Below are 18,182 nucleotides of genomic sequence, written 5' to 3'. Positions count from 1 at the left end.
AATTATTCAAGGATATATTCATGTAGTCAGAAAGTTGAGGATCGAAGCTCCATGAAATTTGTGAATATACAGTACTTATTTTTAGAATAGAACATTAAATAACTGATCAGGGAGTGTATCACTGTCAAAGGTTCCCTATTTCAAGAACCTGTCTACCCTCTAACCAGATAAGAAGAGGGAAGATGTTAACCAGTTAACATTTCTGATTTAAGTGAAAGGGATAGATAAGATAGAAGTAGGAAAGTTGTTTCCATTGGTAGGTGAGACTAGGGGACATTGCTTCAAGATTCAGTGGAGAGATTTAAGGACAGTGATGAGGAGAAACTGTTTTTCCCAAAGAGTGGTGAATCTGTGGAATTCTCTGCCCAGGGAAGCAGTTGAAGCTTCTTCACTAAATATATTTAAGATACAGTTAGATGGATTTTTGCATAGTAGGGGAATTAAGGGTTATGGGGAAAAGGCAGGTAGATGGAGCTGAGTTTACAGACAGATCTGCCATGATCTTATTGAACGGTTAGGAAGGCTTGATGGGCCGGATGGCCTACTCCTGCTCCTATTTCTTATGTTCTTATGAATCACTGCTGTCAGTGGTTTCTTGTTTTGTGTAATCTGTGTGTCATTATTGACACAACCCCACTTTAAATGTATTTTCTTGACAAAGAAACATTTTGGATACCTTGGAGATGTGGAAAAAGACAGAAAAATGCAAACTGTAATCAAACAGAAGGTAGTCTGAGAACTTGTGATAAAATGCTGTGGCTTTGCTGCTAACTTGAACTCTGCTGGGAGTACAGAATCATTAAAGTTGCTTATACCATGTAGCAGTGGCACCTTCTGTGAGACAGAAAATCAAGGGGCAGAGAAAGAGATTCTTTGGCCCACCCAGTCTGTGCTGACCATTAAGCCTACATGAATCTCATTTCATTCTCCTCAAATTCCCTCAATTCTTCCAGATTTTACCAACCATCTTGGGTCATTGGACGATGGTCAATTTACCAACCAAACTACTCATCTTTGGAATGTGCAGGAACCTGGAATAGCCAGTGGAAAACCTCATTGTCACATGGAAAACATACAAATTCCACACAGATAGCTCCAGAGGTTAGAACTGAAACCGGTTCTCTGGAGCTCTATCAGCTATGCTATCGTGCCTTATTTGTGCTGTGAGAGTAAAATTTGAAACGTGTGTAGATTTCCTCAGGTCTTAGTATTTTTCATTATTTTCTGTCAATTAGATTTAAAAGATAAAAGATAATATTCATAGATTGACCAGAGAATTCAAAGGGTTCAAATGTTTTCCATTTGGATTGAGGTGTGCCGTTTTATACATTATATCAAAATATATGTAATATCAATATGTTCTGTTCATTTTGTGAATGATGGGTGATGGATCCACACCCATCAGGGAAGAAGCTTTGTAAAATCCACACCCAGACTGCCAGACTCAAAAACAGTTACTTTCCCTGAGCAGTAAGGCTGATCCACCCACTAACTCACCCCACCACCGCCGCCACCGCCACCGCCACTACTTTATCATTTCCTGTCAGAGTCATCTTATATACAGATGTTGTGCCCAGCGCCACTTTATGGACATACAATCAATCTATGCATATAAGCTATCTTCTGCATCTATATTTCATGTATTTTTTTAAAGTTATTATGTTCTTTATTTTATTCTGTTTTTTTGTGCTGTATCAAATCTGGAGTAACAATGATTTCATTCTCCTTTACACTCGTGTCGTGGAAATGTCAATAAATAATCTTGAACCTTATGACTAGTTATAGTTGATACAGTAAGAATTGGATAGAATTGTTGATAGTGTATGTGTTGCTTATTTGGTACAATTAATATTTGCATATTATTGGTCTCAGTTTCCTCAGTAATATTAAGTACAATGATATAAAAGTTGCTGAAGGCACATAATGAGGCTTTGAAACCATATGTTCCTTCCCTTCATTCATTAACAGATGTCAACAAAAGGACATTGCAATTCAAATGTTCAGTCAAAAGAGGGAGACAAATTCATTTCTAAGGTGGTAAAATTTGTATATTCTTTTCCCCATAAATGTCCCCTTACAGCACTCAACTCAAAGTAAAAGTTTCTAATTGATGGCTCCTTTTAGCCGGCTTTATAACTGAAAAACACAATTCTTCCTTATTCAGCTTGTTATAACATTTATGATTTGAGGAACAAACTGGTTAAATCTCATCCTGTGTTAACATAAAAGCTAACCATATCACATTGTGGTCATAGGCATAATGTTCAGCTCTGATGCCATCTTGGTAAATGTATGCAGCACAATTTCAACCACCCAACAGTCCTCTATAAATGTGATACCCAATTTTTACAAAAATGTCTTATCCAAAAATTATTTGATTTTGATATCTAACCTCACCATTTAGAAAACCTACTCTCCAGTTACACCCTCTAACCTGCGCTCAGAGCTTCAGGAAATTGTGCATTTGACTCTCTGGAAATCTTTCCACTGACAATTTCTATAATCTCTCCATTGTGTGTACTCTCCTTTGTGTTATTCACAAAATGTGTTACTTTGCAATTCTCTACATTTAGCTACACATACTATTATCTACCATTCTACTAACCTAAGTGACAAACACTTATTGGCCAAACTTTATCGTATACCTCCTTTTTTAATTTTCAGTTTATTGCCTTATTTAGTTACACATTTTTCTATTAATTCAAATGCTCATCTTGGCTCAGTTCTAGCACCCTCTCTTCCAGTGTAAGTCAGTTGGAATAAAAACTCACCCTCCATTATGTATTCTAAAATGAGATGTAGTGGTGTGTGCACTTTGCACATACAGAGAACACTCCGATGACAATTCTGGAATTAGTGCTGAGAATGATGCTTCTATTTACATTTTTTTCCATTGCTGTAGAGTATTTTCCCACTCAAGTGCCACCGAGAGCCCACGCTCTATCGGTCTGGCAAATCCAAGATGTTGTCAATGTGTAGTCAGAAACACCCATCTGATCAGCACCATATAAAATTGTGGCTCCCTATTTCTGATACAGTTAAAACACCAAATGAAAAATCCACATAAACTAATCTTCCATTATCAGACACAGCAGCATATTCTGCACAAATGTAGTTATCACAAACTGTGCCAACACTGGAAATGCTGCACAGGATCATCTAAAATGTTGTTCGGCATTAACAATTACTTCCAAGACAGTATGTTAGATGACCTATGAGTTCTGGAGAAATGCACTCACATATTTGGCACTTCCAAGGTAAAATAATAGATTCTCAAGCTCTGAAGTCTTTACATTCAGAACAATAGAATTGTAGGCCCCTTTCTTAATGTCTGGTCGATATGTGCGGATACAGTCTCCACCAGATGACACGGAAACTTTGATCTAAAACAAGAGAGAACAATTAGCTAGTGAAACGGTGCATGAAAGATAAAGGAAGATTGAATTTATATTTGTCCTGCTACTCACAGAGTTAGCATGTTTTCGAGCTTGATTTATTAGCTCTTTGATGTGAGTAATATTTGTTTTAATTCCGTCCTGTAGATTTTTGATAGGCTTCAGTTTATCCAGCAAAGTATTTGCTTTCTCTTCTAACTCTTTAACTTTCATATCAGCATCTGCAACTGCAGACAGAAAGAAAAAAAAAGATACATAAACTGATCGGTTGTACTATCTTGTCAGAATTATCTTATCTCTTATTTCTCAAGTCAAAGAAGCAGATCATTTGTCCCACCATCCATGCTGGCTCCAGGGGACCAATCATATTCATTCTATTTCCCCTTACCTCTGTGACATCTAGAATACAAGAGCAGGGAAAAACATGGGGGGGGGGGTGAATTTGGAGCAATTGTAGAAAACTTGCACAATCGCAAAAAGAATGTTCAAACATCTCAGTAGGCAGTACCCAAAGTCAGGATTGAATCTATGTCTCGTGTGAAGAGGCGATAATTCTGACTGCTGCACCATCATGCCAACCAATCCAGGACACAAAGTATCATTCATGTTTCTCAGCCTATACAGAATACACGTGCTTAATCAGCAAAGTGGGCTTTGTCCCCCAACTCAGTCTTTTCACCACACATTTACAGATCAGTAAGCAGTTTGGAATCTAATTTAATCTTTAGATTAAAGAGGTACCTGCAGAAACTTGAAGATTAATTATATTAGAAGTGCCCAAAGTCTCTGCCAATCTACCTCAATAAAAATTTACTAATCTCTCAGAAAGTGCGATCTTTAAACTTCGCAAAGGCCCACTTAATAGAGTTGTGAATGATTAATAACTGAATTTTCTTGGTCACACGCATATCTCCTCCAAACATGCATCTTACTCAGTTCTGGCAGTTTCATTTGAACAATGAACTCTCTTTTTTGCTGAGATACAGCACAGAATAGGCCATTCTGGCCCATTGAGCCACGCTGCCCAGCTATCCCCCAATTTCATCCTAGCCTAATCAAGGGACAATTTACAATGACCAATTAACCGACCAACCAGTATGTCTTTGGACTGTGGGAAGAAACCGGAGCATCTGGAGGAACTCCATGGGGTCAAGGGGAGAACAAGCAAACTTCGTACAGGCAGCAGCAGGAATTGAACCCAGTCACCTATACCGTAAAGCTTCGTGCTAACCACGACACTACTGGGCCGCCGGATCATTGTGACAACAGCAATTTGTGTACACAAGGTGTACTCATCTCATTTGGAGCCGAATGATAATTTTGTTCCAAACTGGATTGAAAATTACATCTGAAACAAGTGTCTAGTGAATTCTCATGGGAATCTGCAAACGATTGTACTTTTTGATGCATGGGGCAATGTTTGTCACGTGTATTTGGTTACTTTGACATGCTTGTTCATAAATCTCTAAACCATTCCAAAAATAAAAATAAATCATTAACTGTTGTAGAATCCATCACTGATTTTAGAATAATATTAAATACTGACAGTGAAGTGTAATTTTGTGAATTCATTGAGTTTATCCACTGGGAACACAGATTAGGTCTTCAGGTAGATATACTGTCAAAAACAACACACACAAAATGTCGGAGGAACTCAGCAGGTCAGGCAGCATCAATGGAAATGAATAAACTGTCGGCTCGCTGGAAGGTGATAGGTGAAGCCGGCCGGGAGGGTCCAAACACCGACAGCTTATTCTCTTCCATCGACACTGCCTGACCTGCTGGGTTTCTCCAGCATTGTGTGTGTGTTGCTTTGGATTTCCAACATCTGCAGACTTTCTCACGTATGCTTAGATTTTGCTAGTCACAGAATTTAAGGCACCGAAAGTCACATGTTTGATTTGTACTGCTGGCAGGTGAGTTAAGCTGTGTTGGCGGCAAGGATTTGTAAATCTACCTTTGAGATATCTGCATATCCACCAAGGGTTCCAGAAATAAGATGGAGGCTCAGACTAGACTGACAGAAGGCAATATAAGAAAAATAAAGTGGTTCAGAATAGCAAATGAGAAAGACAGTTAAAATCTTACAAACTTTAAAAAAAAACTTGGAATGTGAAAGATGAAGCTGATAATATCCATGTGAGACAAAGGGATTGCTATTTAGTGAACATGTGAAAAAAGTGCTGAGGCTTTCTTCAATGTTCATATTTCAAAGTCCTACTTTTAGAAAGAACAAATTCAGAAAAAAAAAGGCATTTTGAATATTCCCTGAAATATGGGTAAACTGGATTAGTTAGAGGGGTGGAAAGTGTAGGAACAGAGAGGGCTGAAGAGATGTTTGACTGAGGTGAATAAAATTGTGATGAACTATCTAAAATGTATATAGGAAAGCTATTCAGAAATAGCCCTTCCTATTTTCTCTATTTAGGTCCCTTGTGGCTTTATAGACCTCACAAGAGGAGTAAAAAGTTCAAAGTAGTTAATTTGTTAAAGTACATACAGTGTATCTCACTGTATACAACTCTGAGACTCTCTTCCTTGCTGGCATTCACGGTAATAGAAGGAAACACAATAGAATCAATGAAAAATAAACCTCACATGACAGAGCCAGAAATACAACCAGTGTGCAAATACAAAAAGGAAAAAAAAAATACTTAAACGAACAGTAATTATCAAGAACACAAGTTGTCGAATCCTTAAAAGTGAGTCCATAGGTTGTGGAATCAGTTCACCGTTGGGGTGAGTGAAGTTGTCCACTCTGGTTCCAGAGCCTGACGGTTATAATTGTTCCTGAACCTGGTGGGGTGGGACTTGAGACTCCAGTACCTTCTTCCTGATGGCAGCAGCGAGAAGAGATGGTAGGGGTCCTTGACAATGGATGCTGCTTTCCTGTCACAGTCCTAGGCGTAGATGTGTTCAATGGTAGGGAGGGCTTTACCTGAGAGGAACTGGGCTGTACCCACTACTTTTTGCAGTTTTTTCCCCCCATTCAAAGGTATTTGTATCCGGATACCAGGCCAATGTACAACCAGTCAGTATAATCTCCACAGCCCATCAATAGAAGTTTGTCAGAATTTTTGAGGACATGTTGAATCGGTGCAAATTTTGAAGCAGAGGTGCTGTAATCCCTTCTTTGTCCTGGCATTTCCATGCTGGACCCAGCATGGTTCTTCTGAAATGATAATGCTGAGGAATTTAAAGGTGCTGACTCTCTAAACCTCTAATCTACTGTTGAGAACTGTCTCAAGGATCTCTGGTTTCCTCTTCCTGTAGTTAATAATCAGCACTTCGATTTTGCAGACATTGAGTGAGAGTTTGCTGTTTTGGCAGCACTCAGCCAGATTTTCTATATGCTGAGTTGTCACTACCCCTACACTATCCACTACACTGGGGTCATCAGCAAATTTAAATATGAAATCTTAAATATGAAACTTTAAGATTGAAGCAGTTAGTAGAAAGATTAGAAAGGAGATGCAATAGTGGTTTTCATCTAGCGTGTGGTAGGTATCTGGAACTCCCTGCCTGAAAATATGGTAAGCTTCAAGTTCCTGGATGTCAGCATCTCAGATGATGTATCCTGGGCCCAACACGTTAGACGGTCAGATCATAAGACATAGGAGCAGAAATAGGCCACTTGCTGAGAGCCTGCTGCATCACTCAATCATGGCTGATACCTTTTTTCCCCTCCTCAGCCCCACACCCCAGCCTTCTCCCCGTAACCTTTGATGTCGTGTCCAATCAAGAACCTATCAAGCTTCACCTTAAATACAGACAACTTGGCCTCCACAGCTGCCTGTGGTAATAAATTCCACAAATTCACCACCCTCTAGCTAAAGACATTTTTCTGCATCTCTTTTTGAAATGCGCGCCCCTCTATCCTGAGGCTGTTTTCTCTTGCCTGAGGCTCCCCCACTATGGGAAATATCCTTTCCACATCAACTCTGTCTAGGCTTTCAACATTCAAAAGGTTTCCATCCTTCTAAATTCCAGCGCATACAGACCCAATGCTATCAAACGTTCCTTGTATGATAACCCTTTCATTCCCAGAATCGTCCTTGGAACCTCCTCTGAACCCTCTCCAATGCCAGCACATCTTTTCTTAGATGAGGAGCTGTAAACTGTTCACAATACTCAAGGCGAGGCCTTACCAGTGTCTTATAAAAGTCTCACATTCATATCCCTGCTCTTGTATTCTAGACCTCTTAAAATACATTACATTTGCCTTCCTCACCACTGACTCAACCTGCAAGTTAACCTTTAGGGTGCTCTGCACATGGACTCCCAAGACTCTTTGTATCTCAAATCCTTGGAGTTTCTCCCCACTTAGAAAATAGCCTGTGCATTTAGTTGTACTACCAAAGTGCATGACCATGCATTTTCCAACAAAGATGAGGACATAGATACAACAAAGAAGACATTGTAGTTTCTCTACTTTCATAGAAGTTTAAGGAAATACGGCACATTGGTGAAAACTCTTACAAGCAGTAAAAAGCACTCTGACTGGTTGCATCAGAGCCTGGTATGGGAAATCCAGTGCCCAGGAACACAGGAAACTACAGACATTCGTGGCCTCAGCCAGTTCCATCATGGGTACCACTCTCCTCACCAGTGACGGCATCTATAGGAGTTGGTGTCTCAGCAAGGCAACATCCATTCCCAAGGATCCTCACCATCCTGGCCTTGCATTCATCAGGCAGGAGATACAGGAGCCTGAAGACCACACCTTAAGGGTTTAGCAACAGCTTGACCAACACTGCCATTAGATTCTTCAACTGACCTGTCCCTAACACTAACTCAGCTTATTTTCTCTCTCTCTCTCTCTCTCTCTCTCTCTCTCTCTCAACTTGCACTAATGTTCTTATGTTTATTTTGTCATAAAAATTAGGTATAAATTAATTTAAGTTTATGTTTACATATTTGTACTGTGCTGCTGCATAAAGTTACTTTTCATACCATTCATGCCTCAATATGTACGCTTATGACAATAAACCTTGAACATAATAAAAGCAGAAATCCTCACCACACTTTAAAACATTCTTAGATGTGTAGTCAGAGCTGTGACAAGGTTACTGAGCAAGAGCCAGAAGGTGCTGTTGTATTATATATTAGTTCAGAATAAATACAATACAGTGCTTAGCCTCATGCCAGGCTGTAAATTTTCTGAGTCCACACCATCCTGACTTGGAAATCCATCATCTTTGGGCATAGATGCTGAAATTACCGAGTAACACACACAAAATGCTAGAGGAATTCAGCAGGTCAGACAGCATTTATGGAGAGGGCTGAACAGCTGACCTTTCAAGCTGAGACCCTTCATTACATCCTGGTTCACAACCATCTTCTTAAAGGTAAATGGAGGGCTAGGCAACAAACATCCACTTCCCATGAATGAACAAAGGACAGACATATATTTTGAAATATGCTCAGTGGAAATCAGGTAGAGATACCCTAAAATCAGTTTTAACGACATCAGAGTTATCATACCTCTGGACTCTGTAAGTAGGGGGAAATACTCTTTTCTGTTTAGTAATTATTACAAATACAAAGAATACTTTTAAAAACATTGCTGATTAGGAGAGGAGAAGAAAAAGATTGATCATGATAATTGTGTTATTGTGCATCTTTTGCTTAAAGACATGGGATAACAGAATGGGAACTTACTTGTTTTAGCTGGAGTATTAATGGCAGCATTTGCTCTGGCAACATCATCTTTCAACTTACTGCAGTTGTCCTGCAATCCAAGTAAATTCTGGTTCAAGTTTTTTATTTCTGCCAGCACTGCATTTGCTGTATCATTTGCCTGTTTTGCTTTGTCTTTAGCTGCTTGTATCTTGAACTTTGCATCTGTTATTTCAATGAAGCAGACACATGGCTTAGTTGTAACTACTCATGGTAATGCTACTTCTGGTGTAGACAAGAACTGATTACAATTCCATAAACAATCAACAGAAAGGAGATAGTAAAAGTATAAGTTTCTGAGTTTGTGTTTTTATCGGGAAGTTTAATCCAAAAGTGTGTATACGTTGGTCATGATTTAATACACTGTTTGTCAATGTGGTTATGGCACATAATTAAAGAAGAATTTGTGAACATGTTCTGAATGCTAATTATTGCTGTAAATCTTACCCTAAAAACAGCTCACGTTTGAAACCACATATTTTAAAACTTACCATCAGGAATGGCACTAAGTTTTGCAAGACTTTCATTCAAGGCTTTCATCATGTTTTTATTTTTCATTGCACCATCCTTCAGCCTATTTTGTAAATTTTTCAAGTCATCTTCTCTTTCTGAAAAACAATAAGCACATTTCAAAACAGGGCATCCGCAGTGATCAGCTTTGAGCTAATCAAAGCATTTCTAATGATATTGTTGAGTTATTCAGGTCATAGTACAATGGTGGAAGCTCTGAGTGACTCGATGATTAATCATTTGGACAAGGCAAGTGGCAATTTGATGCCATGATCAGTACTGAGTTTGAAGATCTCAAATGAGACGAGCAAAAGGCAAACAGCAATGAAGCTGAAACATCAACAGGCCCTCACCTCAAATCACTACCTGTTAACTGTTGCTGGAAAATATACAACCTTGAACTCTGAGTGATCAGAAGTTTGGATTAGGGTAGAGTTGAGTTGGGCTGTGATTAGAATATAGAACAGTACAGCACAGGATAAGCCCTATGGCCCACAATGTTGTACTGAGCCAATTCAATTAGTAATTAAAGTTCCAACTAAACTAATTCCTTCTATCTACACGTAACACGCTGTAAAGTTTCACTGCTAATGTAATGGCTTCTCTGTAATGTTCCACTGCTAAGTTAATGGTTTTACTGTAGCAGAAATGTTTGGGTTATGACTAGAGATAATGGGGCATGTTAGCCCTTGAGCGGGACGTTGCTATTTCTTGTGTGTCTGAGAGCCGGGGAACGCACGGTCTTTTGCCAGAGAGAGATGAAGAGAGAAGACGCAAATGGAGAAATTTGGTAGACCTCGGACGGAGTGGTTTTGGAGTGAGGGTCCGAAGGTCGGCAACGATCAGAGGAGGTTGATGGTGGACGAACAGCCTTAGTGAGCTCCAATGATGCGTATTAGACTGTTTCATGAGAATGGGCCCTTCTCTCTTATTTTGTTTCTTTACTAACCATGTAGTCAAATTAAGGATTATAAAGTTCAATCGACGAATCGCATTTTGTGTACTGTCTGTTATTTTGTGGTACTGATTTGTAACAGGGGACACATCTCGCTGCACCCACCCAAATGAGATTTCTTAAGTTTGGCCGGGCCGGGGGCTATCACCCCCTATATTAATCAGCCAGCCGAAGTGAGAGTTACATATGCAGTGTCTATATCCTTCGATTTCCCTCACATTCTTGTGTCTTTCTGAACATTTCTTAAAAGTCCATACTGTATCTATCTTTACCACCACCCCAGGTAGTGCATAATAGTGCATAATCTTTGTGTAAAAAAACTTGCCTCTCTCATCTCCCTTGAACTTACCCCCTTTCACCTTAAATGCATGGCCTCTGGTATGAGACATCCTGTGGAAAAAATATACTTTCTGTTTGCTCTATCCATGCGTCCCATAGTCTTATAAAGCTTTATCAGATCACCCCTCAGCCTCCGCTGCGGCAGAGAAAATTAGAAATCAGTATATCAGTTTATTACTTTTTGAGATCTCACTTGGAGTACCGCGTGTAATTTTGGTCACTCTAATTTTAGGTGAACCTGGTTGCCTTGGAGTCAAGGGAACTTTGATGCACTACTTTACCAGCTAAAATGAGGAAGGATTGAGTAACACACATTTATAGCCAATGGCATTTAGAAGGATGACATATGACCTCATTAAAGCATAGATGATACTGACGGAGAATGACAGAGTGGATGCCAAAAGGCTGTTTACTCAAGAACCTAAGATATATAAATGTCGCCGTTGGCAGGTCCCTCTCCATCATCCTGTAATGGAGCTATATTGCAGATCGTTCCCATCCTGCTGCTGCCTGTAAGGAGTTAGTATGTTCTCCCTGTGGTCACGTGGGTTTCCTCTGGGTGCTCCAGTTTCCTCCCATAGTCCAGAGATGTACCAGTTGGTTGGTTAATTAATGATTATAAATTGTCCCATGATTAGGCTGTGATTGGTGGGTGGTGTGGCTTGAAGGCCTATTCCGCACTGAACCCAATAAATAAATAAATAGAACTCCGCGGCAAGGTATAATAAGCTCAGATATAATAAGCTTAAAATCCATTAATATATCTTGGTAATTAAAAAATAGAGTTTAGGTCACCAGAAAGCAAAACTATCAAAGATATCACCTTATTATTAACAAAACAAATGTTTTACATTTTCTATAGAAAATGGTCTGTAAGGATTCAGAAATATTCAGTCAGGTTAAAGGTTGGTCACCACCCACCATCATATTAAAGATTGGTTATACCGATAAGAGATCGCAGCTGATGGTTAATTGGAATAATGGTCACCATCAGGAGTGATAATCACAATATCACATCAGGTACTGAGTATTAGCGAGGGGCTGTAAACATTCTGCAGACTTTATCTTGCTGCAGTCTGAGCATGACAGGAACCAGAGGTGAAATAACTGTGAGTCATTACATCTTTCTCAATTACCAAGCTCAATTCTGTAGCTCACTCTGATAGGTAATCATTACATTCTGATGTACTCTTACATGTCCACAATGTTCCAAAAAGTAATTCTGTAGATTAATGTGCAGGAATCATCCTTAAAATGAGGTCACTGGTGAAAGCTGAGTAAAAGTTAGCTCTGTTCTCAGTCCCCCATATTAGCACTGAGAAAAATAAGGAAATGACTTGGTAAATAATTTCGACCAACAACAGAAACAAGTACATCTTGGCACTTGTTTCAGAAACAAAAATGTCCAGTTTAAAGAAAATATACACTTTTATAATTGTGATTTTATAATTATGTTTGCACTTTATGATTCTATCTTTTGTATTTTTAAAATACTAGCAATAATGGCAATTGATGAATATGGCATCATTATTATATACTATCTTGATATTCCACATAAAATTGACAGGTATGCAAGGAAATTTCAATAGGGCCAATCAGACCAACAGGCAAATTTTATCATTGTGTGTAATTATTTTCAATCGCAAAACACTGTCACTCCCAGTTGGAAAGAAGGCACTGCCCATCCAGTAGGTGGCAGCAAATAAATTATTTTTAACCTGCAGAACATTTCTGTATCTTTACAAACGCTCTGCGCTCTCCAATAAAAATCACAATGCTGGCCGAATTTTTAATTAAACAAACCTAATCTAATGCCAGAAGTATGCATTTTTATAGGTGTTATAGAGCAATACAGCACAGATACAGGCCCTTTGGCCTGACGAGCCAATGCTAACCATGGTGCCACCCAGCCAACTCCAATTTCCTGCATTCAGCACTGCTCCTCAACATTCTATCCAAGTGATACTGTTGTAGTTGCCTCAACCATTTCCTCTGAAGCCTGTTCCATGTGCTCACAACCCCCTGGGTATAAAACTTGTCCTGCATGTCCCCTTCAAATCCTGCCTTCCTCATCCCAAATTAATGCTCCTCAGGCTTGGTCTCCTCTACATTGGGGAAAAGTCTTTTACTATCCACCCTATCATTAGCTTAAAAGATTTCTATAAAGTCACCCCTCAGTTACAATTAGATCTTAAATTTTAACCTACTTGTGCTTTGATATATTTGTTTAAAATAATATAAATCTCTCAGTGATTATGGTAAGGAATTTGAGTGTACTATAACGTGATGGTCATAGCAATGGGCTGTTAATTATTACTTTTGTCATGGGCCTTTGCTACTGGCTTCAATTGTGCCAAAAGATCAAGGGCAAGGGCATTATTAAAGTCTTTTTGCACTTAACAGGAATGAAAATGTGCTTTGCACCAGAGATAACTGAGTCTGGTCATGGGTGGTAGAGTCACTATCTCATGGCTTCAGAAACCCAGGTTCAATCTTGACCTCAGGTGCTCTTTGTGTCGGGTCTTCATATGTTATCTGTGACCTCATGGATTTCCACTGGCAGTTCAGGGTTCCTCCCACTTCCCATAGAACCATAGGTCAGTAGGTTTGTTACCCACTGTTAATAGCCCCCTCATGTGTAGGTCACTGGTGGAATCTGGGGAATCTGGAGGATAAACAATAATGGGACTAATGTCTAATGTCTAATTAGACATTAGACAATGAAGACATTGTCATTGTCTTCAATGACAATTGACAATGACAATGACAACTAGTGACATTAGACACCAGACAATGTCTAATCCTACATTATGATATCCCTTAGTCTAAAATAGTCCTGATGAATGGTCTCAGCCCAAAACGTTGAATGTTTATTCATTTCCATAGATGCTACCGGACCTGCTGAGTTCCATCAGCATTTTACGTGTGTTGCTTTGGATTTCCGGCACCCGCAGAAATTCTTATGTTTAGTCTAAATGGCTTGCTGAGGCCAGCATAGATTCAGCAGGACAAAGGATTTGTTTTTGTGCTGTGTGACGCTGTGAGACTGGAGAGTGGCAGAGGGATGGAACATGGGAGTAGAAAGGGACAGCTACTGGTCAGAAGCTGGGGGTTGAGCACAATGGCCAGGAGAGCAGTGCTGGCTTTAATTCAGGGCATCCCATGTACAGACGATCACAAGGCCATTCAAATGGTCCGTGACTATTTGGATTGGTCACATAGACGATAGCTGGGTGAAGAGGCAACCAAGATCTGAGCCAAATGTGGAAGTTTCAGGAAGATTAGTGTAGATCAAGGCCCGGGCCTTGAGATGTCAGGGCAAGTTTGACTTGACAAGGATCAGGGGAATGAAGATAGGTGGCTCTCTGGAATGAGGGAAGGAGAGGTCAGTAGCACTTGAGGCAGGAATTTGTAGGATAAAAGGTAATATTGAACTTAATGGAGTAGCAGCCCAGGAGAGAGCTGTGAGGAACTGGTTAATCTCAGAGTGCCCAATGACAATTGCTACCAAGGTGCAAGATTTCCCCCTGAACCTGCTTTAGTTGGACCTCACCTAACTTGTGCCCACGACAATAAACTCGACCAGACCAGCCCGTCACTCTGGGCCCTTTACCATCCTGACAAATTCTCCCATACTGCTCAAAAACAGGCATTGTGTGGAACAGATACTAATTAATACACAGAATATAGAAACTGACTGAGTCACACAGGAATGCAAGGCAGAAAGTGGCTGGTTAAATTTACAGAATGTTACAAAGCGACTCAGAAATATGCATCTCTCTATGGTGAGCATGTTTCAAGCAGAACACATAGATTGCTGGAGGAACTCAGCAGGTTAGACAGCATCTATGGAGGGGAATAAGGAGTCTACGTTTCGGGTCAAGACCGTTCATCAGGACTGGAAAGGAGAGGGGGTGCAGTTTGTGGTGGTGGGGGTGGGGATGAAATGCCAGAATAAGAAGGTGGGGGGGGGAGAAGAAGGAGTACAAGCTGGCAAGTGACAGGTGAAGCCAAGTGAGAGAGAAGGTGGGTGGGTGAGGGATAAGGGATGAAGTGAGAAGATAGGAAGTGATAGGTGGAACAGTTAAAGGGCTGATGAAGATGGAATATGAGGAGAGGACACCGGGACATGGGGGAACATAAAGTAGGAGGGGCTCCAGAGGGAGGTGATGTGTAGGTGATGAGAAGGGAAGGGGTAAGAGGGGAGTCAGTATAGGGAATGGAACAGAGGAAAGAGGGAGGGTAGACATTACAGGAAGTTAGAGAAATCAATGTGCATGCCGTCAGTTTGGAGATTACCTAGACAGAATACGAGGTGTTACTTCAATCTGAGAGTGGCCTCATAGTGGCAATAGAGTAGGCCATGGATCGGCATGTTCATTTATTATCAAAGCATGTATGCATATACAACTCTGAAATTTGTATTCTCCAGATAGCCATGAAACAAAATCATTCAGAGAGGAACATCAAGCCCAGCCTCTCCCCATACAAAAAAAAAAGTAAAGAACATTTTATCTCATGTCAGAATGGGAAGTAGAATTAAAATGGGTGATTACTGGGGATAATACTGTGTGATTTAATGTCTCAGCTTGCTGATATTATTTTACAAATAAAAAACTTACCCTGTACATCTGCCCCCACATGTTGGGCCTCATTCAACTGTTTAAAACTCTTCTGTAGTGAGCTCTTGGCAGTATCCTTCATAGATCCATCTGGACCAGATACCTGATTAAAGAAACACAAATCACGACAACCAGCAGCATTACAACGATTGCAGGCATATAATCACATCAAAGACGTTGTCTAATAATATTTCTGAGTGACAGGCTGGAGCAAAATTTTGTCATTGCGTATGTAGCTTTAGGCGGTCAGACACAACAGTCTGCAACATTCATTTGGATGTTTGGCCAAGATTCTCCTTTTACTCTTAATATCTAATAAGTACCTGATCCTCCATCTACCTTTATGTGTGCTTAGATTATTTTCTCTCTCCTGTGTGCATTTCTGGTTCTCTGTCAACATATAATTCTGCTCCCTTCTCTTTCCTTTGGACTTCTCTCACTGACTCTGCTTATCTGAGCTTTCCATTTCCAACTGTGCCTTCATCTTTCTTGCTAAACTTTTTCTCCGGGCACCTCATTTTTCTCTCTTTCTCTTTGCTTGTACTTGACACTTTATTTGTTTACTTATTCTCCGTCTCTATCTCCTTCCGTTTCTAATTCGATCGGACAATTCTGACCTCCCCGTTGGTAAATCGGTTTTGGCTCAGCTTAAGAACTTCATTTTGTAAATCCAGATGAGCTGTGTGGCGAAGGAGTGACGCCGACAGTGGGTTCAGTGATCAGGAACTTCGATCTGCGACTCTGACTGTAATGGATGTAAAATTATTATCCAACACACTTCTGGAATCTACAGCAGTTCATTCACATTATAACGACATATAATCCAAAACGACGAACAGCATTAAGGCTGCAGTGATGAATGGAATTTGGTCTTCGTTCCACTCAATTTACTAGTCTATTTTGGATATTACCCAATTTAAAAACACGCTCTCAACAGTATTAGTAACAACCGAGTCTGTGCATTCCAGTGAAAGAGTGCTATTTTAACAATATTTATCTGTATTAATTATCCCACTTTAACTGCTTCACGTACCTTACCCAGCACTGTAATTGAAAAAGAAATCTTTTCAGGATGATTGGAAAGGAGCAGAGGAATGGGACTAATTGGATGGAATCATAGAAAATTTATGATAGATGTCTGTACTGATTTACTAAAGAAAGTTATACAACCTAATCCCACATTTTAGCACTTGCTCTGTAGTCCCATAGGTGACAGCTCTTAAAGTATTCATCTAAATATCTTTCAGATGAGATAAGATTCTACCTCCATTCAGCCCATCTAGTCCACCCTACCATTTAATCATGGCTGATCCTGGATCCCACTCAACCCCACACACCTGCCCTCTCACTATATCCCCTGATGCCCCAACCAATCAGGAATCTATCCACTGTTGCTTTAAGTATACCCACAGACTTGGCCTCCACCGCAGTCTGTGGCAGAGATTCACCATTCTTTGGCTAAAAAAAAGTCCTCCTTACTTCTGTTCTAAAAGGTCATCCCTCAATTTTGAGGCTGTGCCCTCCAGTTCTGGATATGCACACCAGAGGGAACAGCCTCTCCACATCCACCTTATCTAGTTCTTTCAACCCTCTCATTGATTTTTTTTCTTACTTTACTCTCTCACTCAGTGGAAGCGGAAGGTGCGGGCTCAGCTGCAATATTTAAGAGAAGTTTGGTTGGGAGGGATATGGAGGGCTATTTTCTGGCTGTGGGTTGATGGAACTAGCCAAATAAACAGGTTGACTCAGACTAGATGAGCCAAAGGGCTTGTTACTATGCCCTAGTTCTCTATGACTAACTGGGGCGGCACGGTAGCATAATGGTTAGCACAACGCTTCACAGTACTAGCGACCCGGACCAATTCCCGACGTTGCCTGTAAGGAGTTTGTACATTTTTCTCACGATCACGTGGGTTTCCTCCCACAATCCAAAGATATACTGGCTGGTAGTAAATTAGTCATTGAAAAATTGTCCCATGGACTGGCTAGGGTTAAATCAGGGGTAGCTGGGTGGCAAGGCTCAAAGGGCCAGAAGGGTCTATTCTGCACTGTATCTCATTAAAGAGATTAAATAAATCTATGTATCCTGGATACTAACCACTCTGCCAAGAAGTCTGCCCTTTCAATAACCCAGCACAAGGATGACAGATTGAAAAGCTACCTTCTGTACCACTCTCCGTGGCTGCATTTCACGACTATTCCAGCAGCTTTTCTCCCCTTTGTTAAATTCTCACCCTTTGTGTTGCAATAGGATTCGGTGCCTCTGTTCCGCACGTCCTTTGGGCCTCAGCCCATTGGGTCTGCTCCACCATTCAATCATGGGCTGATCCCATTCCTCCAGTCATCCCCACTCCCCCTATCTTCTCCCCAAATCCTTTGATGCCCTGGCTAATCAAGAACTTATCTATCTCTGCCTTGAATGCACCCAATGACTTGGCCTCCACAGCTGCTCGTGGCAACAAATTCCACAGATTTACCACCCTCTGATTAAAGTAATCTCCACATCTCTGTTCTAAATGGACGTCCTTCAATCCCGAAGCCATGGCCTCTTGTCCTAGATTCCCCTACCATGGGAAATAACTTTGCCATATCTAATCTGTTCAGACCTTTTAACATTTTTATGAGATCCCCCCTCCCCATTCTCTTGAACCCCAGGGAATACAGCCCAAGAGCTGCCAGACG

General features: G+C 40.5%; 1 protein-coding gene across 2 annotated transcripts in view; it reads right to left on the bottom strand.

Annotated features, from left to right (window-relative positions):
* Positions 1-18,182, bottom strand: part of lama2 (laminin, alpha 2) — a 364,685-nt gene that overhangs the window by 46,904 nt on the left and 299,599 nt on the right. For both annotated transcript variants that reach the window (XM_059981534.1, XM_059981533.1), the window contains exons 41-45: positions 15,501-15,603; positions 9,566-9,682; positions 9,057-9,239; positions 3,468-3,622; positions 3,240-3,383 (exon numbers count right to left, since the gene is read on the bottom strand). In XM_059981534.1, coding sequence (XP_059837517.1) covers positions 3,240-3,383; positions 3,468-3,622; positions 9,057-9,239; positions 9,566-9,682; positions 15,501-15,603 — 702 coding nt within the window. The remainder of the gene's footprint in view (positions 1-3,239; positions 3,384-3,467; positions 3,623-9,056; positions 9,240-9,565; positions 9,683-15,500; positions 15,604-18,182) is intronic.

Source organism: Hypanus sabinus, chromosome 10 (assembly GCF_030144855.1).
Source record: "Hypanus sabinus isolate sHypSab1 chromosome 10, sHypSab1.hap1, whole genome shotgun sequence".
Lineage (NCBI taxonomy): Eukaryota > Metazoa > Chordata > Chondrichthyes > Myliobatiformes > Dasyatidae > Hypanus > Hypanus sabinus.
The sequence above is the reverse complement of the archived record's forward strand: the minus strand, read 5'-3'. Positions and strand labels throughout refer to the sequence as shown.